At 42.1% G+C, this 24,625-nt stretch overlaps 1 protein-coding gene across 3 annotated transcripts; it reads right to left on the minus strand.

Moving 5' to 3' along the window:
* Positions 1-3,125: 3,125 nt before the first annotated feature.
* On the minus strand, positions 3,126-24,625 carry LOC139418434 (TBC1 domain family member 8B-like). 3 transcript variants are annotated; one of them, XR_011635328.1, is made up of 21 exons: positions 24,321-24,625; positions 21,171-21,281; positions 20,492-20,610; positions 19,852-20,077; positions 19,458-19,698; positions 19,101-19,308; positions 18,834-19,001; positions 18,548-18,709; positions 17,269-17,419; positions 16,893-17,107; positions 16,686-16,803; positions 16,261-16,546; positions 15,950-16,082; positions 15,764-15,862; positions 15,602-15,670; positions 15,205-15,445; positions 14,971-15,036; positions 6,209-6,256; positions 6,006-6,103; positions 3,864-5,845; positions 3,127-3,513 (listed from the first exon to the last, which is right to left on the minus strand). XR_011635328.1 is itself a non-coding variant. In XM_071167845.1 (21 exons), exons 1-21 carry the CDS (start codon positions 24,445-24,447, stop codon positions 5,411-5,413), a joined length of 3,414 nt encoding a protein of 1,137 aa, XP_071023946.1. In that variant the 5' UTR covers positions 24,448-24,575; the 3' UTR covers positions 3,127-5,410. The 3 variants fall into 3 exon arrangements, 2 of the variants coding, with proteins under 2 accessions (XP_071023947.1, XP_071023946.1); XM_071167845.1 differs by adding an exon at positions 13,036-13,128 and having other exon boundaries at positions 3,127-5,845; positions 24,321-24,575; XM_071167846.1 differs by having other exon boundaries at positions 3,126-5,845.

Below are 24,625 nucleotides of genomic sequence, written 5' to 3' on the forward strand. Positions count from 1 at the left end.
TTTAAAGATGAACTTCTTGTTAATCCAGCCACAGTGTCAGATTTCAAAAAGGCTTTATGGCGAAAGCAAACAATGCTATTATCTGAGGACAGCACCCCATCAAAGGAATAAACTGTGTTCAATAGCGGATAAAAACAAAGTGGAGCGAGCTTTCAGGTCACGCGCCCCAACTACAACAGTACACTTCACTCTATCCTCGTTCTGAACAGCCCTACTTCTTAATTTCTCAAAGGAAAAACATCAACCAATTTCTAAAGACTGTTGACATCCAGTGGAAACGATAGGAACTGCACCCAAGTGCCTTAGAAATCTAGATTCCCATAGAAATCCCATTGAAAAGAGAGTGACCTCAAAAAACATTCCTGGATGGTTTGTCCTCGGGGTTTTGCCTGCCAAATAAGTTCTGTTATAATCACAGACATAATTTTAACAGTTTTAGAAACTTTACCAATTATATGCACATCCTGGCTTCTGGGCCTGAGTAGCAGGCAGTTTACTTTGGGAACACTTTTCATTCTGACGTGAAAATAGTGCCCCCTAGCCTTAGGAAGTTTTAAACAGGCAGTCCAATTCTGATATTTTTTTCACTAATTGGTCTTTTGACCTATCTGATTAGCACTGATAAAGATCTGACGTGATCGGTCAAAACACAAATTAGTGGGAAAAAAAATCTGAATTGGGCTGCCTGTGTAGATGCAGGCTACCCAATGAAGCAAAACATATAAATTAGGTCTATACCTCGTTTAAAGGCCCAGTGCAGTCAAAATGTTGTTTTTCTTGTTTTTTTGTATCATATTGTACAACAGCTGATGAAACGAATGCTGTAAAAGTGTGAAAACATTTAATCTGTGTTATTTCCTGATTGAAAATACAATTTACGCTTCACATAGGTGGAGTTTCAGCTTGCTTGGTGACATCACCAGGAGGTAAATAAGTTAATAGACCAATAACAAAGGAAGTTCCAAACCTCACTGGCAATTAAAGCTAGTTTCCCTACTCAGACCACTCCCAGACAGTCCTAGCATAATTCTTGCTTTTGTTTCTTTTAGACCATTTTATTGGAAAACTATTACAGTAAGGTACTTAATTGTTACCCAGAAATTACTTGACATTGCTATAAAACAACTGCATTGGACCTTTAAAGCCCTTTTGGCTACAATTTATTTCCCTCCCACACCTGAATGGGCTGGGACCCAACAGAAGTCATAGAGATGGAAAGAGGTCTCTTCTTTGTATCCATGCAATTATGGCATCTGCGATAGCATGGGCAGGACATTTGACGATATCTTCATAGTAGTCCTTTCTTCTTTTGTGTTTGAAAGTGTAAGGCTTATATAGAGTACCACAGTATGAGTCATAATAACTATAAAACCTAGAGGTCAAACAAAGGGGATTTTAGAAACACTTAAAATAAAGACACTTAAAATAAGGTCTGTGTTTCGTGTAGGCTTAACCTGGCGTGATGTTTTGATAACTGTGTTAATCCCTCTAGGACAAGGTGATTTATCAATAGATTTGCCTGCATTTACCCCCAAAGTTAAATAAATGCTAATTAGCTGCTAATGTGGCAATCACAAAAAACTGCAAATAAAATTATCTGGACGAGACTGACGAATTGAGGCAAAGGTAAGAATCTCTGGATTAACTATATAATGTTAGCTAAATGTAATAATGAATAAATAGGCTACATTTCTTTAAATTGACAAGTCTGTGAACTGTCTGTGCAAGTTTTAAATTGACACAATACCTGTTTAGCAAAGGTGTCAGCTAGAGATGACGTGGAGGAGCTTGTAGGGATTTGTAGTTTGCATGATGTCTACGTTGATGCTAATTAGCATTTTCAAATCTGAGAGTAAATAGAGCCAAATATTAGTAAGTCACCTTGTCCAAGAGAGATTTACATGTTTATCAAAATGTCAGCCTACACGAAACACAGCCCTTATTTTAAGTGTTTCTAAAATCCCCTATGGGAAAAATGAATGGTGGAAAAACGACTGGAACCATATCCCTGTTTTGAGTCCTGAACCAAATCTTGTCATTTATATATTGTGGACACTAGATGGCGATAAAGCCATTTACAAACCATAGATCCCAATTTGAAGAAGACAACACTGCTCTCTGATCATTGGTTGTTGCTCCCAACCAATCCCCACCCAGTTGACTACTTTAAAATGGGGGAAGCCCTCAATGGCAACTGCTAAAACAGATTATATCCTATTTGAGTCCTCTATACATATCTACAGCAGAAACACACTGCCACACCCAGTCTTGCAATTCTCCATAATAGACCTAATGCCTCCAATAGTAGATCACTACTATTAGTTACCAGAGAATAAACTACACAGTACAGACAAAGAATCTGAGCATAATACAATTCTAATAGGTTAAGCTTCCACCACCCACTGAAGAACAATTTCCATTGCCAACAGTTCAAATGAGTATGCAGACAGGCCATCTGTTAAGTCTTCTACAGTATTTCTGCACATCAAGTTCAGGAACATAAACTCCTGCTCCCGTGTGTCCACTATCAGGATCCTTGGAACCATCTGTAAAAACCAGTTCAACCAGTTCACCTATATCACTGATTTCTGACCAAACATTTTCCACCAAGGTTAAATCAACAACAGGGGTGGCGAGTAACCCCAGAGGGACATCCCCAAGCTACAGCTTTCTCAGAAGATGTGCACCCAGGGGGGGCACCAAGACCGAGTTTGGGAAACTCTGCTCAAGAGGGATACATGTTAGGTCAAGGGTGTCAGACTCATTCCACAGAGGGCCTAGTGTCTGCAGGTTTTCGCTCCTCCCTTATTAAAAAAACTTAAACCTGCAGACAGGAGGCCCTCCATGGAATGAGTTTGACACCTCATGCTATATGTAAGCATAGCCTACTACAGGGGTAGGCAGTTTATGTTTTTTATTTAACTAACCTGGAAGACCAGTTGTTGAATTTATTGAACTGATCAATTAGCGCAGTTGGTCAAGTGTGGTGCCTAGTTGGAACAAAATCCTGCGGAACTCCAGGGTTCAAATCCATCCTGGTTGTTCTGTTCATTCACTTGGCCTATTTGCAAAACAACTCATTCATTCAAATAAACATATTTGATGTCTAAGACAGACAAACTGAGATTTTTTTATTATAACTTTATTTCATTTCAAGACGTTTGACATTCACATAGTGTCACTTGTGGTAGGCACAGGCAGATCAAAAACGACATAACATTTCAACGGATTAATTTTCCCCCCCACAAAAACAGGCAGTACACAGACTGTAGACAGTCACCATATAAATGTGTTTAAATGAGAATACTGTAATTAAGACCATTAATTGGAAACAATGCCATTACATTTACAAGTTATCTTAAGTCGGCCTAAATACATTTGTGCGACGAGTCATCTTAAAGCGTAAACAGCTTAAAGGTGAAATAAAAGGTCACCTAATATAGTTTCACTGGTAATAAGTACACCATTATCCTATGTATTGCATCAAGTAGATAAAAATCTGACTACAGATGTCTACTGCATAACTGATAAAGCCCATAGACAATGTCTCTTTATTTCTAAATGTGAGTGTAGTCTACAACAATCTATCATGAGAACTGTCATTTCAAATGGCAATTTCCCTGCAAATATTTAAGACTTTCATTTGGTTGACTTGTTCACAGGTGAATTTAACTTCCCACTCAAGTCACTAATAATGCAATGTAGAGTAAACTGCTAATTTTAAACAGTAACACTTGCTCTCCCATGAACATGCTCATTACTAGATTGCTTTTTTTTTCACTGCAAAGTAGCTACATATCGACTATATTTTATGATATTGTGCTGTCAAGTAATGCTTTAAAGTGACAAATATTTATATTAACCTTAGCATCTATTATAACAAGGAATATCATTTTAGAGGACTATAATATAACTGCAAGGTGTGATTTTACACACAGATGGCACTGAGGAAAAACGCTCAAATACAGAAAATACAAACCATGTAAAAGTTGCTCAGCTGTCCTTTTCCTGACTCATTTAGAAAATAAATATGTATAACTGCTCATGTAAAATAGAAATATCTATACTACACAAAGGACATTGAAGCAGGTTTTTTTCCAATCAATATCTGACTAAAATCCTGCATTTTACAGTCCACCACATCAAACCTAGAAATAAAGTAACACATTCAGAGCCAACTGTGTTGCATTTGGAATAATTAGTTATTGTCATAATTTATCCATGCCCATGCATCCTTTCATGCTTAACAGCATTTCAAAAAAGTCTAACAATTTATAAAGGAATGTGTAACAGGATATACACTACCAGTTACGCACGTGAAAATGTTTTTTTCTGCAGTCTCACAAATATAATCAAACATAACAATAATTTCCTGTTAAAAAACATTATAAATATAACATTTACGCTGACAAATATTTAGTAATCCCTTTGCAACTCAATTCAATTTACAATATCAAACAAGATAATATAAATCATAAGACAGTTATGTATATTCTTCTGTATATCAAATTATATATACATGAACTTAATTTCCTTTAAAGACTCAGACATTAGTTAGAAACTAAATATTGCACAATGTCCTCATTTGTGGTTGCCTCAACAACTATACAATTAGTTTTTAGTTTGTGTCCTGAAAGTGATTTGACTTGGCAATGACAGCATGCTCTTGTTCCCTCAGTCATGATATTTCAGCAAAACAAATGGATATTTGAAGGCAAAAAAGTAAGATGCCATAAAAAAACATACATGTAGAATTCCAACTATTCAGCACTCTCTTAGGCCTTTAGTAAGTAGTGGTCCCATTGTTTTCAAAAGCCCCCCTTCCATAAAATGACCAGAAATAAATTGGCCACATCCTTCATTACAAAGTAAACCCAGAGATACAATAACAGTGGTGCCTCTTTCATCTCTCCATTCTAGGTTCCATTCATTGCATAATTATGGATGAGCAACAGTAAGGGTCTCATATACAATTATTCATCCCATCTACATGCACCGGTATCAAGCAAAGACTGACTTCCATTGTTGGCTTCAAGTGACTACCCTGGAGGGTGCTCCCTATATATTCCACACAGGTCAACTGATCACTCTCACCCCAATTTGAAAGGCTGGTGTTTCTGAAAATTAGCTGAGAGATTTATGGCTGCATGAGAAAAACCACTCTGGCACTTAGAAGCAAGATGCTTGAGCAGGTTCGCTGGTGTGCAGAGGACAGGACAAACTATGGATCTACAAGATACAACTGGAATTTATACAAGTATATTTCTACGTTTGGTTACAGTGAACAGGGTTGGCTTTAGGATCCTTTCCTGTTACCTGACCAGGTGGAGAAATAACATTAGAAAATAGAGAAGATAGTGAACAGAGACTTAATGGCTTTGATAAGAGGGTTAAACCCACAGTGGATCCTTCACTCGTTTGTCTTGGCTTTCAACTGAGCACACTTGGCATGGTCCAGCCGGGCTTGAATGTCTACAGGCCTCTCAAAGAAGCGCACAAGGACAGGCTCGTTGAGCAGGGATGCCAGGATCTGCTCAAAAGCGAATGACCACTCGACCTCCTGTGGGATGGAGCCTGCCTCCTGAGTGATGGGAGTGCTAGGGGTGTCAGAGCTGCTCTCAGGGGTGCTGGAAGCCTCCCCGTCAGGTAGAGCCCCCTCTAGGGCAGCCTGGATGGGGCTAGTGCTGGACTTCTGGGGACTGGTGGGCTCCTGGAGCCTGCGCCCTACTTCTTCCATTCTCAGCAGAAGACTGGTGACTCGAGCCACAGCACGGTACAGAGACTCTTCCTCTGGGTCACTATGGAACAGGTTGTAGAGTGTTTTGGAAAACTGGATAAACTGAGCCTGACAAACAAAAAATAAAAGAGATGGATTAAATGAAGACTTTTGCATAAAGGAATGACATGTGTATTCAATTGTTCAAAGTTGACCTGTTCAAAAGATAACTAACTATATCATAGTCACCAGATTGACTTCATGTTAACCTAGATAGTGGTGTATTCACCTGGTTTATTCTGGGTAAATCCTTAATGCTCTCCTCTTTCTTTAGTATCTCATCTTGCCATTGTTTCAGGTAGGCCTGCAGATCAACTTTCCCTCTGCCTGTGGGAGTGAAACAGAAAGCGCAATGTGTTTTCTGACATTCTGTTCAAATTAGCAACATTGTGAAGCTTGGTAAAATAGAAAGAGACATGCCAATTAAAATACCTCTTTCAGGGCTTTTTCTGATCACGCCATCTTCTGGAAGGTCAGACACTACATAGTAAGAATGGAATACATTCACATCAAAGGAAGTCATACAGTAACTGTAAAGTACATTTTGCCATTCTAAACCATAACCAGTGAGCAATTATATCATATATACAGTTGAAGTCGGAAGTTTACAGACACCTTAGCCAAATACATTTAAACTCAGTTTTTCACAATTCCTGACATTTCATCCTAGTAAAACTTCCCTGTCTTAGGTCAGTTAGGATCACCACTTTATTTTAAGAATGTGAAATGTCAGAACAATAGAGATTTATTTCAGCTTGAATTTCTTTCATCACATCCCCAGAGGGTCAGAAGTTTACATACACTCAATTAGTATTTTGTAGCATTGCCTTTAAATTGTTTAACTTGGGGGCCTCCCGGGTGGCGCAGTGGTCTAGGGCACTGCATCGTAGTGCTAGCTGTGCCACCAGAGACTCTGGGATCGCGCAGCCGGCCGTGACCAGGAGGTCCGTGGGGCAACGCACAATTGGCTTAGCGTCGTCCGGGTTTGGCCGGTAGGGATATCCTTGTCTCATCGCGCACTAGCGACTCCTGTGGCGGGCCGGGCGCAGTGCACGCTGACCAGGTCGCTAGGTGCACGGTGTTTCCTCCGACACATTGGTGCGGCTGGCTTCCGGGTTGGATGCACGTTGTGTTAAGAAGCAATGCGGCTTGGTTGGGTTGTGTATCGGAGTATAAATGACTTTCAACCTTCGTCTCTCCTGAGCCCGTACGGTAGTTGTAGCGATGAGACAAGATAGTAGCTACTAACAATTGGATACCACGAAATTGGGGAGAAAACGGGGTAAAATAAAAAATAAAAAAGATAAACAAGTTTTAATGACTCCAATCTAAGTGTATGTAAACTTCCGACTTCAACTGTAAACCTTTGGTACGTTTTGCTGCCGACTAACCAACCTCATTAACCGGTCAACAAACGGTAAAGTGTTTTCGAAACGTGACCAACAGAAAATAATAAACATACATACAAGGAATGGTCATTTTTCATTAAGAGCTTAATGAAAACATGCAGCAATAGCAAGCCTATGTCTTACAGTCAAAATGATAAAGGCTATTATTAAACATGCAACTGGTGTAATGACTCAGCTAATAAAACATGCAAAATGCAATTAGCGACAAAACACTGTTCTAAACAGCGCACTTAATGCGAGCGGCTCCATATGACACAGAGATGAAAATCTCAGTTAAACATAGAAAATAATAACTACGATGGGTTGCTAATATGACTAGGATTGTGACTTTGGCTTCTGGACAACAAAATATGAATACCAATAGAACAAATGCTGGTTAATGGCATTAGGAAGTATTTCTTAAAGAATTGCCTCCACATTTCTATGGTTGGATTTTGGATAGGCTGCTGTGAAGCAAGGTAAGACATTCCTCATTACTTGTATTAAAGTAAAACTTTAATGTTTCAAACAATTATAATGCCACAAGCTCACATTGTAAAGTTCAGGGTGACACGTTGCTAGCCTGCCTACCGTTGACTATAGCCTATGCACTCGAATGGCGAATGGGAGGCACGCTTGAATTAGGAGTTGAGATTGAGAAATACAATTTTTAGCTTTTTAATTGTAACCCCCCTATTTATGGCCAATTTCGTCATATCCAATTACGATCTTGTCTCATCGCTGCAACTCCCCAACGGGCTCGGGAGAGGAAAAGGTCAAATCATGTGTCCTCCGAAACATGACCCGCCAAACCACGCTCCTTAACACCCGTAACAATGTGTCGGAGGAAACACCATTCAACTGTGGCGCCCAACCCACCCCAAGTAGTCGCAATGAGCCGGGTAAAGGCCCCCCCGGCCAAACCATCCCCTAAACCCGGACGACGCTGGGTCAATTGTGCGCCGCCCTATGGGATTCCCCGGCACTGCCGGTTGTGAAACAGCCTGGGATCAAACCCGGGTCTGTAGTTTTTAAAATTTTATTTCACCTTTATTTAACTAGGTAGGCCAGTTGAGAACAAGTTCTCATTTACAACTGCGACCTGGCCAAGATAAAGCAAAGCATTTCGAAAAAAACAACAGTTACACATGGGATAAACAAACGTACAGCAAATAACACAATAGAAAAATCTGTATACAGTGTGTGCAAAATGTTATAAGGAGGAAAGGCAATAAATAGGCCAAAAATGGCAAAGTAATTACAATTTAGCAATTTACACTGGAGTGATGGATAGTGCAGATGAGGATGTGCAAGTAGAAATACTGGTGTGCAAAAGAGCAGAAAAACAATGACGATGAGGTAGGTAGTTGGTTGGATGGGTTATTTACAGATGGGCTGTGTACAGCTGCAGCGATTGGCAGGCTGCTCTGACACCTGACGCTTAAAGTTAGTGAGGGAGATAAGTCTCCAGCTTCAGTGATTTTTGCAATTTGTTCCAGTCATTGGCCGCAGAGGACTGGAAGGCTTTGGGGATGACCAGTGAAATATGCGTGCTACGGGTGAGTGTTGCTATGGTGATCAGTGAGCTGAGATAAGGTGGAACTTCCAATGAGAGCAATTTCCAAACGCCTGAAGGTACCATGTTCATCTGTATAAACAATAGTACGCAAGTATAAAGAACGTGATACCACGTATCCCTCATACTGCCCATGAAGGAGACCCGTTTTGTCTCATAGAGAAGAAAGTACTTTGGTGCAAAAAGTGTAAATCAATCCCAGAACAACAGCAAAGGACCTTGTGAAGATGCTGGAGGAAACATGTACAAAAGTATCTATATCCACAGTAAATCCACATATCCACAGAGTCCTATATCGACATAACTTGAATGGCTGCTCAGCAAGGAAGAAGCCACTGCTCCAAAACCTCCTTAAAAAAGCCAGACTACGATTTGCAACTGCAAATATCGTACTTTTTGGAGAAATGTCCTCTGGTCTGATGAAACAAAAATAGAACTGCTTGGCCATAATGAACATCGTTATGTTTGGAGGAAAAAGGGGAGGCTTGCATGGCGAACAACACCATCCCAACCGTGAAGCACGGGGGTGGCAGCATCATGTTGTGGGGGTACTTTGCTGCAGGAGGGACTGGTGCAGTTCACAAAGTAGATGGCATCATGAGAAGGAAAATTATGTGGATATATTGAAGCAACATCTCAAGACATCAGTCTTGGTTGCAAATGTGTCTTCGAAATGGACAATGACCCCAAGCATACTTCCAAAGTTGTGTCAAAATGACTTAAGGACAACAAAGTCAAGGTATTGGAGTGGACATCACAAAGCCCTGACCTCAATCCTATAGAAAATGTGTGGGCAGTACTGAAAAAACGTGTGCGAGCAAGGAGGCCTACAAACCTGACTCAGTTACACCAGCTCTGTCAGCAGGAATGGGCCAAAATTCACCAACTTATTGTGGAAAGCTTGTGGAAGGCTACCTGAAATGTTTGACCCAAGTTAAATAATTTAAAGGAGGCAATGCTACCAAATACTAATTGAGTGTATGTAAACTTCTGACCCACTGGGAATGTGATGAAAGAAATAAAAGCTGAAATAAATCTCTACTATTATTCTGACATTTCACATTCTTAAAATAAAGTGGTGATCCTAACTGACCTAAAACAGGGAATTTGTACTAGGATTAAATGTCAGGAATTCTGAAAAACTGAATTTAAATGTATTTGGCTAAGGTATAGTGCCTTGCGAAAGTATTCGGCCCCCTTGAACTTTGCGACCTTTTGCCACATTTCAGTCCGAGATACTGTTGTGAAGAAGTTTAAAGCCTGATTTGGATACAAAAAGATTTCCCAAGCTTTAAACATCCCAAGGAGCACTGTGCAAGCGATAATATTGAAATGGAAGGAGTATCAGACCACTGCAAATCTACCAAGACCTGGCCGTCCCTCTAAACTTTCAGCTCATACAAGGAGAAGATGCAGCCAAGAGGCCCATGATCACTCTGGATTAACTGCAGAGATCTACAGCTGAGGTGGGAGACTCTGTCCATAGGACAACAATCAGTCGTATATTGCACAAATCTGGCCTTTATGGAAGAGTGGCAAGAAGAAAGCCATTTCTTAAAGATATCCATAAAAAGTGTCGTTTAAAGTTTGCCACAAGCCACCTGGGAGACACACCAAACATGTGGAAAAAGGTGCTCTGGTCAGATGAAACCAAAATTGAACTTTTTGGCAACAATGCAAAACGTTATGTTTGGCGTAAAAGCAACACAGCTGAACACACCATCCCCACTGTCAAACATGGTGGTGGCAGCATCATGGTTTGGGCCTGCTTTTCTTCAGCAGGGACAGGGAAGATGGTTAAAATTGATGGGAAGATGGATGGAGCCAAATACAGGACCATTCTGGAAGAAAACCTGATGGAGTCTGCAAAAGACCTGAGACTGGGACGGAGATTTGTCTTCCAACAAGACAATGATTCAAAACATAAAGCAAAATCTACAATGGAATGGTTCAAAAATAAACATATCCAGGTGTTAGAATGGCCAAGTCAAAGTCCAGACCTGAATCCAATCGAGAATCTGTGGAAAGAACTGAAAACTGCTGTTCACAAATGCTCTCCATCCAACCTCACTGAGCTCGAGCTGTTTTGCAAGGAGGAATGGGAAAGAATTTCAGTCTCTCGATGTGCAAAACTGATAGAGACATACCCCAAGCGACTTCACCTTTTGCTGTAATCGCAGCAAAAGGTGGCGCTACAAAGTATTAATTTAAGGGGGCTGAATAATTTTGCACGCCCAATTTTTCAGTTTTTGATTTGTTAAAAAAGTTTGAAATATCCAATAAATGTCGTTCCACTTCATGATTGTGTCCCACTTGTTGTTGATTCTTCACAAAAAAATACAGTTTTATATCTTTATGTTTGAAGCCTGAAATGTGGCAAAAGGTCGCAAAGTTCAAGGGGGCCGAATACTTTCGCAAGGCAATGTATATGTAAACTTCCGACTTCAACTGTAGGTCTGTAACAGTTTGGGTCTAGAGTGTCTCCCCCTTTGAAGAGGGGGATGACTGCGGCCGCTTTCCAATCTTTAGGAATCTCAGACGATACGAAAGAGGTTGAACAGACGAGTAATAGGGATTGCAAAAATGGCGGCAGATCATTTTAGGAAGAGAGGGTCCAGATTGTCTAGCCTAGCTGATTTGTAGGGATCCAGATTTTGCAGCTCTTTCAGAACATCAGCTGTCTGGATTTGAGTGAAGGAGAAGCGGGGAGGGATGGGCCAGTTGCTGTGGGGGGTGCAAAGCTGTTGGCCGGGGTTGGGGTAGCCAGGTGGAAAGCATGGCCAGCCGTAGAGAAATGCCTATTGAAATTGTAGATTATCGTGGATTTATCAGTGGTGACAGTGTTTCCTAGTCTCAGTGCAGTGGGCAGCGGTACTCTTATTCTCCATGAACTTTTGGAATTAGTGCCACAGGATGCAAATTTCTGTTTGAAAAATCTAGCCTTTTCTTTCCTAACTGACTGTGTGTACTTGTTCCTGACTACCATGAAAAGTTGCATATCGATGCTAGTGCAGTACACCACAGGGTGTTTTTGTGCTGGTCAAGGGCAATCAAGTCTGGAGTCAACCAAGGGCTATATCTGTTCTTAGTTCTACATTTTTTGAAAGGGGCATGCATATTTAAGATGGTGAGGAAAGCACTTTTAAAGAATGACCAGGCATCCTCTCCTGAAGGGATGAGGTCAATATCCTTCCAGGATACCCGGGCCAGGTAGATTAGAAAGGCCTGCTCGCAGAAGTGTTTTAGGGAGCGTTTGACAGTGATGAGGTGTGGTCGTTGAACCGCGGACCCATAACGGATGCAGCCAATGAGGCAGTGATCACAGAGATCCTGGTTGAAAACAGCAGAGGTGTATTTAGAGGGCAAGTTGGTCAGGATGATATCTATGAGGGTGCCCATGTTTATGGATTTGGGATTGTACCTGGTAGGTTCCTTGATAATTTGTGTGAGATTGAGGGCATCTAGCTTAGATTGTAGGACGGACGGGGTTTTAAGCATATCCCAATTTAGGTCCCCTAAATTGGGATAGTACGAACTCTGACGATAGATGGGGGGCAATCAATTCACATACGGTGTCAAGGGCACAGCTGGGAGTTGAGGGGGGTCTATAACAAGCGGCTACAGTGAGTGACTTTGTAGTGACGCCCCAAGACCGCGGCGCCACACGGGAGGAGTGAAAACAGTTAACACGTGATTGCATTTAGAACCTTTAAGCAATTTGCTACGTAATGACTGGCCGTAAAAAAGACATTTCATTCCAGTACCCTCTTTTTAAAGAGCTGCTCTCATCCTGGATGACAGGTGATAGGCTATTCTGCTCCTCAAACTAGACTGTATGCTGTGCACGTGTGATAAACAACACAAGAGATCCATATAGCACATTGGGGAGCTATGAAACAACAGAAGACCATTCATTTTCAATGAAGGAAGCAAAGTGGGCAGGGGACCGTTGGGCAATGCGAGCATAGAGTGTGAACAGGGCAGGACCAAAGCTGGGGAAAGTTCACTATAGTTTCCAGCCCCTACTGGATTGGCTATTGAAACCTAGCACTAGCTCACCTGCTTGTTAGCACCAACATGAGTGCGAAGCAAGCTTGGCTATCCGAATTTCACATTAAAAAGGATCTCGTTAGTTAACATCCCTAGATGGTAGTAAAAACAAATTGTACACAACAAAAGACCCACATTTAAGACATTGTTAAAGACAGACAGATGAGCATCTACCAAAGAGAAAAGCACAGAGGACTAGAGTGAAATGGTTATAGCATAGAAAGAAAAGAGCAAAGCAAGCTGACCAGTCAATCGACTCAAGTGGGATATGTCGTCAGTCATTGGAATAAAGTGAGGCAGTCTTTGGGCCTTTGATTGGAAAGGACTACCTGTGAAAGCTGGAAGAAGACATTGTCTGTGAGAGCATACAACATTACAGTAGGGACAGATGTAAGAAACAGTTAACAAAGAGATTAGTTGGTGAGTAGAAGAGTAGCACAAAATATACAGTACAGTTGAAATTAGAAAGGCACAGTCTGCAAGAAAATTGTATTGGGATTTGTTTCTTATTATACAGTGCTTTCAGAAAACATTCACACCCCTTGACGTTTTCCAAAATGTGTTGTGTTACAGTCTGAATTTAAAATGGATTAAATTTAGATTGTTGGTCACTGGCCTACCCCATAATGTCAAAGTGGAATTATTTTTTTAGAAATGTTTACAAATTAATAAAAAAATTAAAAGCCGAAATGTCTTGAGTAAATAAGTATTCAACCCCTTTGTTGCTGCAAGCCTAAATAAGTTCAGGAGTAAAACTTTGCTCTGTGTGAAACAAGTGTTTAACATGATTTGAATGTTTACCTCATCTCTGTACACCACACAAAAAAATGTGTAAGGTCCCTCAGTCGAGCAGTGAATTTCAAACACAAATTCAACCACAAAAACCAGGGAGGTTTTCCAATGCGTTGCAAAGAAGGGCACCTATTGGTAGACGGGTGAAAATTAATCAGAGAGATGCAGGGGGTTGCATGTCTCTGATTCTGCATCTCTCGACATCGGCCCCCGGGGAGCAGTTGTTGTTGGGGGTTAACTGCCTTGCTCAAGGGCAGAACGACAGATTTTTCCACCTTGCTGGCTCTGGGTTTCGAACCAGTAACCATTTTTTAATTACTTGCCGAAACACACTTAACCGCTAGACCACCAGGCTACCTACAAATTTACAGGCGTCCTTCCTAGCTCGGTTGCCAGAGAGGAAGGAAACCGCTCAGGGATTTCACCATGAGGCCAATGGTGACTTTAAAACAGTTTAATGGCTGTAATAGGAGAAAACTGAGGATGGATCAACAACATTGTAGTTACTCCAGAATACTACCCTAATTGACAGAGTGAAAAGAAGGAAGCCTGCACAGAATATAAATATTTCAAAACATGCATCCTATTTGCAATTAGGGATTAAAATAAAACTGCAAAAATTGTGGAAAAGCAGTGTTGTTTGGGGCAATACAAGACTTTACTGAGTACCATATTTTCAAGCATAGTGGTGGCTGCATCATGTTATGGGAATGCTTGTAATTGTTAAGGACTGGGGAGTTTATCAGGATAAAAAATGAATGCAATGGAGCTACGCACAGGCAAAATCCTAGAGGAAAAGCTGGTTCAGTCTGTTTTCCACCAGACACTGGGAGATGAATTCACCTTTCAGCAGGACAATAACCTAATACACAAGGCTAAATCTACACTGGAGTTGCTTACCAAGAAGACATTGAATGTTCTTGAGTAATTAATTTTTTACATCTAATTGAAAATCTATGACAAGACCTGAAAATTGTTGACATTTTCAAAATAATAAATGGGCAATTGTTGCAGAATCCAGGTGTGGAAAGCACTTAGAGACTTACCCAGAAAGACTAACAGCTGTAATCGCTGCAAAAGGTGCTTCTATTGACTCAGGGGTGTGAATAATTATGAAAATTAGTTTGTCATTTATTTTCAATAAATGCGCAAAAATGTCTAAAAACATGTTTTCACCGTCATTATGAGTTGTGTGTCGATGGGTGAGAAAAAACATATGCGGAATACATTTTGAATTCAGGCTGTACCAACAAAATGTGGAATAAGTAACAGGGTATGAATACTTTGTGAAGGCACTTAAGAAGGAATACAGAACAAAAGTATCATAGACAGAATGACAAGAGGTTAATAGAGAAGGTGCTGATGAAGTTATAGGTGATCTTACTTACCTGGTGGCTGATGAAGCTTGAACAGGAATGTCAGTTTGCTGGTGAAAGTGCCGCTGTACAAAATATCTGTAGTAAGAACAAAATAGGGAAGGGGTAAATTAGCATGAAAGGTTTCATGAGGTTGACGCTGGATTAGATGTGACATACAGTTCCCACAGATAACGTTAGAAGCAGAGGGTGGGAACAGCGTTCATAGACTTGTAGCTATGCATCAGCCGGCTGGTGTAACCTTACCCAAGGCACAGCAGAACTCTTTGAAGTTGACGAGGCCATCCTGGTTCTCATCCAGCAGGCGGAAGGCCCAGAGGAAGAGGGTGTCCTTGCCACTGCAGAGGGACCAGGGCTCCAGGAGGGAGAAGAGCAGGCTGAACTGATGGAAGCCCAGCTGGTACTGCTCCAGATAGGCCAGGCTGGGGTCGTGGTGCAGCAGTACTGGGCTGTTCATTGTCCAGTAGCAGCTGAGGAAATGTTGCCTCTGGAAACACATTGAAATATTCAATCTCCAGCGGTTAACTTTGTGTCTATTTTCAACATATTTACATTTTTCATGTCAACTCTGTCTATGAGAAGGAATATTAATGCATGTAGGTATGCAGTAGTATATTATTACTATTTGAGATATTGCACCAACCTTGAACAATATATAAAGTTCATCAAGCTGGGAAGCACTGAACTTTACTTCTTGTGACACTACCCGCAGCTGGGGACAAAGTACATCTCAAATAATCCTACATCAAATTGTAGTAAACAATGCCAAAAAGATGCTATGGAAGTTTGTGGATGAGCAACTCACCACATTTTGCTTGGTTGTATCCTCTAACGTTTGGATAACATACAGTTTGTTTCTTTTCCGCATGCTCTCTACTTCCTCTGATTTCATGTCTCCATATTTCTGTCAGCAAATTAAAAAAGTCTAATCAATGACAAGCCTGACATTGAGACATGGGGTGAGTCCTAGCAACTCTGACTGTTACAGTACCTCATAGGCTTCTTTGATGAGATCACTGACGTCCACCTTGGAGATGGATGATGCTTTGTCATTGTTCCCTACAGAGTTCTGCTGCACTGTTTGTGGAAGAGGACTGTCCTTATTGTTCACATTATCAAAAAACCTGCCAGGGCAAACAGAGCAGCAGTTAAGTAACATGAATTAAATGGACATTCCTATAGAATTACCTCATTGTTTTGGAATTTATGTTACATCACAACCCAACCATAACCTAATACGGTACTTTGAAATAACCAATTCAGTTGACCTTCAGACCCCGCCCTCTCAGTGTTGACACTCACTTGTTGAGGATGGTGACCGCCTCAGCGTCGTCATGGGAGCTGATCAGGCCCTCCATGTTGTAGTCGAGCACAGCCAGGCCCAGCTGCAGGATGGCTTTGATGCCGTCGTAGAAGAAGCAGTCGACCACGTTGACCGCGCTCTCTATTGGCAGGACGCTGATAAACAGGGTGAGGAACCAGGACAGGGACACAGAGGAGAAGAAGGTCAGGTCTGTCATGTGTTCCGTCAGCTGGGTGAGGTGCATTCGGATCAGTTCCTCAAACACCGCCTGGTCCACCAGTGCACCTGAGGAAACACAAGTTTGTAAACAGGATTTTTAGCAGTTAAGGGGGAAAGTGTAATTCAGTATCAAACACACATACAGTACAAATATCTAATGTCATGCTAGAACTAAAAATGATAGTTGTTCAGCTGCGTCACTCACCGATGATCCTGCGGTTAAAGTAGTCAGGCAGCATCCTCTCACAGACGGCCACCAGCAGCCAGAAAGCCTCCTCCTCTTTTGCATAGAGCAAAAGGACTGACGTCAGGATGTTCATGGCCTTCACAAGAGAAAAAGCACGAGCAATATCAAGGTGCCCATTAGCTTTTTAAAATAAAAAATGTGTTATAGGGGTTTCTAGCTTGGTACCTGGCAATAGCCGATTTTGGGGTTCCTGTAGGCGTATGCGGTGAGGACTCTGCGCAGGGCAGAGATGCCTGTGTCGCTCTGGAAGGCAGGGTGCTCTGGTAGGGAGCGGTGCAGGTCTCTCTCTATCTCGTCAGTGGCCAGGGTGCTGGTCCCCAGAGACTGATCCACCAGCTCACTGTAGTACCCCGGGTTAGTGGCCATGTCGTTGACTGCACCTATAGTACAAAGGCAAAACACCCCACTCCATATTTAACTAAACACATCCAGCGTCCTACAGCCATCTACGGCATTAAACATTAGAGACACCACACTTTAACACGCCAGTAAAGGAAACATACATGCCATTTAACAGTTAATGAGCCATATCAAACAGAACCTGAGAAAAGCATCCAGAGCTCTCCCCTTAAGGCCTCAGGGATGCCACGCACAATCAGGTCTCGTGTCTTCTTGGTACAGAACATACTGGTGCCACGGCCATATTCTGAGAAGTGGATGTTCCATGACTGCTCCTTCATCTTCTCCTTCAGCTGTCAGGCACAGAGATGAAACAGTAGAATAAGAAATGAGCTGTCAAGGCTGGGACAACTCTACAGTACAGGGAGAACACCTTTCAAAAAAAACTCCACCCTATTATCATTCTCATACTGGAAAAAAACTGTTCTCCTAGAGAAACTATCGTGAACAAAAATATAAAAACGCAAGATGCAACATTTTCAAAGATTTCACTGAGTTAGTTTATATAAGGAAATCAGTAAATTGAAATAAATTCAATAGGCCCTAATCTATGGATTTGACATGATGGAGAATACAGATATGCATCTGTTGGTGACAGATGCCTTAAAAAAAAGGTAGAGGCGTGGATCAGAAAACCAGTCACTATCTGGTGTGACCACCATTTGCATCATGCAGCGCGACACATCTCCTCTTCAATGGCTGTGTGAAGACAATGGGCCTCAGGATCTTGTCACGGTATCTCTGTGCATTCAAATTGCCATTGATAAAATGCAAGTGTGTTAATTGTCCGTAGCTTATACCTGCCCATACCATAACCCCACTGCCACGATGGGGCAATCTATTCACAATTATGACATCAGCAAAACACTCCCCCACACGACGCCATACACGTGGTCTGTGGCCGTGAGGCTAGTTGGACAGTGACAAATTCTCTAAAATGACATTGGAGGCGGCTTATGGTAGAGAAATTAACATTCAATTCTCTGGCAACAGCTCTGGTGGACATTCCTGCAATCAGCATGCCAATTGCACGCTCCCTCAAAACATGAAACATCTGTGGCATTGTGTTGTGTGACACAACGGTACACTTTAGAGTGGCCTTTTATTGTTCCTAGCACAAGGTACACCTGTGTAATGATCATGCTGTTTAATCAGCTTCTTGATATGCCACACCTGTCAGGTGGATGGATTATTTTGTCAAAGGAGAAATGCTCCCTAACAGGGATGTAAACAAATGTGTACACATTTGAGAGAAATAATATTTTTGTGTGTGTGGAAAATGTAGGGGATCTTTTATTTCAGCTCATGAAATACGGGAGCAACACTTTACATGTTGCGCTTTTTATTTTAGTTAAATGTTTATATTTCTTCATACTATGAGCAAAAGTAATATTTTAGAGAAAAAGACCACTTATATCCACCATTTTGGGGTCCAGATTTTCGGTGTCCTGGGGATGGAACACGGTCATGAGGGCCTCAGTGCTGACAGCCTTGCTGCTGTCCTTCTGTCCCACCATCAAAGCCACCTCCTCTGGGTTGTCCTCAAAGTGATTGATGAGGTTTTGGCACTCCCCTCTGATGACCTGCAAGGCACAGTGAACACACAATTCTGTTTGTTTTCAACAGCAGCAATTATAGCCTGGCAGATAAGGAGGTGAATTAGAGACAGTTGGAAGGTTGATGGCAAAGGTCAAAACAGTAAGTTACCTCAGTCGATGCAGAGTGCTGAGGACTGGCCGTCATCCCACACCTCCTGCGGATTGCATTGGCGAGGCGCTCAAAGTCTCGGACTTCAGAGAACCGTAGAGCCCTCTTACCCCGCACACACACAATCAAAGCCCTGCTGCTACGGTCCGGCTTCTCCACACCAATCACCTGTAAGGATAGGAGTTGGTTTCAATAACACTGGACAAACCACTGAGCAACAGAACAAATGTTATCAGTAATTAGTTATGTTTCATGGAAGCGTCTTGCCTCTCTCATGGGGATGATGACGTGGCACTGGCTGCCATCCTGGCTCGCGAAACACAGGTAGCTCTCGGAAAGACATATCTTCCCTAGCGTGTTGAAGTGGCTGAAGGGCACCCACAGGAAGCTCTCATACACCTCCAGCAGGTTCTCCTCTTTAGGCAGCCTGAAGAAGGCCCGGAACTGCTCGTTCCTAGCATGCGTTTCTAAGCCTCTGGAAGAGAGGAAAGTGACTGAGAATAGCATGGAAGAACTAAACAGAGTTATGACTATCGTCTCAGTTCAACATGGTGCCCTGATGTAACTGTCAAATAGGAGTTATGTGGAAGAGCGCAGGGACAGTACGTCAGTACAGTACAGTACCTCTTGGTGATCTGCAGAGGGTCTGAGAGGGAGGGCTCTTCCTGGAAAGTCTCCTTATCAAACAGGCGTTTGATGGAGTAGTCAGCCAGCTGCTCCATGATCAGGAACGTCTCATTGAGATGAAGGAACATGGAGAAGAAGTGGTCCTCCCCATTGGCCAACACATGGATGCTCTCCGTCAGGATGACATTGGACGTTTTCTCCAGCCTCCAGATCTCATTCCAGGAGATAACCAGCTTCACTGAAAAGGAAACAGATTATTTTCAATGAGTAACTCACTGCCATTCTGTCATGACATGGAATGATAATAATATTGTATCCAAATACAATGGATAAGTGACAATTTAGTGACAGTTAGCCAACAGTGAGGGGTTGCTCAGGTCTCTGGTCTCACCCTCGGAGCCCAGCAGATAGGAGTAGAAGGACAGGAAGTTGGTGCTGAGGTAGAGCCAGCCCTGGCAGGGCACGCGACCCCTCCAGTAGCTGCAGGAGTAGTAGGTGACCAGCTTCTCCTTCTGAGGGAGGTCAAACCATTTCTCAAACCTTAGCAGCGCCTCACGGAACTTCTCAGGGTCATCCTCCTGCACGAATGACACCTTTCCTTCCTCAGCAATCAGACCCTTTATAGAAAGAAGAGGTCAACATCCCTCTAATGGCCACTGAGATAGCTAATATAATTGAGCAGTCTAAACAAGTCAGCATGCCATCTCCATTCTGTAATATGTATCAAGACATATAGATTAGCATAATATGGTTTGTTAATTCATATTGTTATTAAACCTACTATCCTTTGCTTAGCTTTCAACAAACAGTCAAATGTTTCCATATCATAAAGCAGTAGTGAAATAACAATCACCACCAACTATTTTCAAAGAGTAAGCACTTGCCACTTATCATCAGTAGGCTTCACTACATGAATAAATCATTAAGTCTGGAGGAGGCCTCCATCTCCTGTGAGAGCGGCAGAGATCAACAATAGTATTGTTGATGTCTGTGTCTAACCACATGTTTAATAAGCTTTAGTGATTACTTACTCTGATCTTGCCCTGCACAAAGCTGGTGATGTCATCGCTGGAGTCAAACACAGACAGGGTTCTCATGATGTTCTTCTCCAGCCACTCCCAGTGTTGGCTGATCTCCTCCTTGGTGCCACCTAACCACAGGGAAAACAGTCACAAATGAAAGGAAACTGTTGACACTATCCATGACTAAGCCATCTATTTTGTTACAAAATGGGAAATGTGTCTAGACTCAAATATAATCCTAAAGGTTACATGATTGTAGCCTGTTATTCCATGACTAAAGCCTATATATAATGTTTACGTTCAAATCAAATGACATTTTATTGGTCGCGTACACATATTTTGCAGATGTTATCGCAGGTGTAGCGAAATGCTTATCTTCCTAGCTCCAACAGTGCAGTAATACCTAGCCATACAAAACATGCAAACCCCAAAAGGAAAAAGAAAGGAATTAAGAAATAGAGAAATAATAGAACGAGCAATGTCAGAGTCTGGAATATAAATATGTATATGACAGTGTGTATAGATATTATGGACAGTATATGAACAAAAATGGTGTGTACAGCAGTAGTTCTATAGGATGAGCCTTGACTAGAATACAGTACATACATATGAAGTGGGTAAAACACTTAATGTGTGTTGTCTACTCTGACTGAAGAGTATAGTTGAGAAAGTGTAGAGAGACTCTCACCACACGCTATTGACCAGTAGACCTGGGAGTCCGGTGTCTGGTGTAGAATGCGAAACGGTGCAACTTTAGACGTAGAGTCCAGCATCGTATCCAGAGTTCCAACCAGGAGACCTGTCCCAAAAATATGTAGCAATCATTTTCATTAACAGTCAGACATTTTAACAGGCATAATAAGACATTTCAAAATCATGAGGCAATTTCATGTCTATTGATTTACAGTATCTAGCAAACAAAACAGCCCTTTCACCTGGGTTGGATCAGCATGCCATTATAATGTAACATGGAACAGTCAAAACTCAATGGATATTGTGCTGCTTATCATCACATTCAAGTGTCCTGCCTGTCGGTGGCTCAAACCAACAGTGTTGTGTTACCCATCTACCCCTGTAGTGGCCTTCATAAATTATTAACAAGGTCAGAGCTATACTGCTATCCCAGACTGCATCAGCAGCATCTATGGCTGCTGTGCTTGGGGATCATGACACAGCTGTAAAGTGGTCTTAACCTCAAACCCAGGCTAATTGCTAACAAGAGCCGGCTGGTGGATGAGACTACGGTGGCCTACACTACAGCTGTGAACTGATTACAGACTTTGTTTTGCCCCATACTGTAAATCATCCATCATAAAAGTTTGGCAGACACTCTGACAGAACTTGTGCATCTGCAGTCTGCAAGGGCCTCATTAGGAGCAGGCATCACTGGATAATAGCCTGCTCTCTGCCCTGTGGCCATTTAAGATTTAAATCTTGATACTTCAGGATAAAAAGTTAAAGTTGCAGGGGGCTTCCGAGAAGGCGTTGAAAAGGAGGAGAGCAGCCATTGGTGGACCTCCATCCATTATTAGCCCAGTCAGAGAATATATCTATTGTGCCCCAAAAATTGTGCTCTCAGTGTCCATCTAATTGACAAATACATGTACCATGACAATCAGTAGGCTATAACCACTGGAACACCGTTGGCTTCAACAGAATAGAAGGCCACCATTGCTATTTTTAGCATTAGAGATGAGAGAAAATGTGAAAGTTAGCTATGCTGTTTCAGTCAAGTGGATAACTGTGATCAACAGCTGAGAATTGGCTTATTGGAGCCTGTGAGTGACCATGTGCAAGACAACCTACTATTATTGGGAAACTGACAGCTGACATTCATTGACTGCAATTGAGCAAACAAGGTACCCTACTCACTCTTGGTGTAATGTATACAATGAATGACTCCTGACTTGCACGGTGAAGGAGGATCAATATGTAATCAAATAGGGCAGTATTGAACTCAAAGATCAACAAACATTATTTTTTATAATGTAGAATATGATCATTCCACTTCAAATGCAGGGAATTAGTAGACCAGACTGACACTATAGAAAGGATGACCATTGACCTGGCTCTACTCATGCTTGAGTAGATACAGTACATTCTCATACAGAAGTGCACATCAGTATAGCCCATTGCTCCACTCATAAACTAAAGCAAATGTCGGCAACCCAATATTTGACACACACTACCATGTCATAGCGTGTGTGCAAACAACATTGGGGTAATCATCAGTCCAAACCATTGCAACTAAAAGGAGAGTTTCTATTGGACAAATTCAGGTAAGTCCCTTCCTGTTTCGTTACGTTTAAGAAACTTTTGCAACAGATTTGGCGTAATGAATACGCCCCAGACATTAAGTGTTGTGAGTGTTAACAAAATAACCAATCTGCATTGTAGGTAAGCTACTGTAAACTGTTACATTGTAGATACACTACAAGACCAAAAGTATATGGAGATGCTCGTCGAACATCTCATTCCAAAATCATGGACCCCCCCTTGCTGCTATAACTTCCTCCACTCTTCTGGGAAGGTTTTCAACAAGATGTTGGAACATTGCTGTGGGGACTTAATTCCATTCAGCCACAAAAGCATTTAGTGAGGTCGGGCACTGATGTTGGGTGATTAGGCCTGGCTCGCAGTCAGCATTCCAATTCATCCCAACGGTGTTCAATGGGGTTGAGGTCAGGGCTCTGTGCAGGTCAGTCAAGTTCTTTCACACCGATCTCAACAAACCATTTCTGTATGGACCTCGCTTTATGCACATTGTCATGCTGAAACAGGAAAGGGCTTTCCCCAAACTGTCACAAAGTTGGAAACACAGTATCGTCTAGAATGTCATTGTATGCTGTAGCATTAAGATCGATTCACTAAAACTAAGGGGCCTAGCCAAAACCATGAAAAACAGCCCCAGACCATTATTCCTCCTCCACCAAACTTTACAGTTGGCACTATGCATTCGGGCAGGTAGTGTTCTCCAGGCATCCGCCAAACCCAGATTTGTCCGCCGGACTGCCAGATGGTGAAGTGTGATTCATCACTCCAGAGAACACGTTTCCACTGCTTCAGAGTCCAACGGTGGCAAGCTTTACACCACTCCAGCCACACTTGGCATTGTGCATGGTGATCTTAAGCTTCTGTGCGGCTGCTCTTCCATGGAAACCCATTTCATGAAGCTCCCAACGAACAGTTCTTGTGTTGACGTTGCTTCCAGAGGCAGTTTGGAATTCAGTAGTGAATGTTGCAATCAAGGACAGTTGATTTTTACATGCGATGCGAGTCAGCAGTCCCGTTCTGTAGCCTAACACTTCGCAGCTGAGCAGTTGCTGCTCCTAGATGTTTCCACTTCACAAGAACAGCCCTTACAGTTGACCGGGGCAGCTCTAGCAGGGGAGAAATTTGGCACATTGACTTGTTGGAAAGATGGCATCCTATGACGGTGCTACATTGAAAGTCACTGAGTTATTCAGCAAAGGCCATTCCACTGCAAATGTTTGTCTATTGAGAATACATGGCTGTGTGTTCGACTTTATACACCTGTCAGCAATGGGTGTGCCTGAAATAGCCGAATCCACTAATTTGAAGGGTTGTCCACATACTTTATATTGTGTACCTGTTGCAATCAAAGCTAACATGTGAAGTTCAGGCTCAGGCTGTCAATTTGTCACGCGCATCTAGAGAACTGTCTGCCTCCCTCCCTCCCCTATACATGTCATAATTTGGAGGACATTAGAAAATATAACGGAAATATGAGCTCTCGTTTGATGGCGTGAGCACTTCGCTAGACGGTCATAGCGGTACCACTGGGTTTTACCAGAACAGCAAAGAACAGAACGCATACCTGTCAAACCGCCTCCTCCTTCTCCATATCCTCGCCTCCTTTGTAATACGAAATAATTGTTGCCTTTTTCCGTCACCCATAACTTGAATGCATTTTTCAGCAATATCTCTTCAGGTTTAAGCCACATATTTCAATTCACATATGTTTATTGCTTCCAGAGGCAGTTTCAATTACCATATATTTATTGAATCCAATGTGCATGTCAAGATGTTCATTTCTATTGCAACCGACATCCATGAACATTTATCTGTTTGTGTCAGCACTGAGCAGACCCTTTCCCACGTCGACAAAATCTTGCTTAAGTC

The sequence above is a fragment of the Oncorhynchus clarkii genome, chromosome 10, assembly GCF_045791955.1.
Source record: "Oncorhynchus clarkii lewisi isolate Uvic-CL-2024 chromosome 10, UVic_Ocla_1.0, whole genome shotgun sequence".
NCBI lineage: Eukaryota > Metazoa > Chordata > Actinopteri > Salmoniformes > Salmonidae > Oncorhynchus > Oncorhynchus clarkii.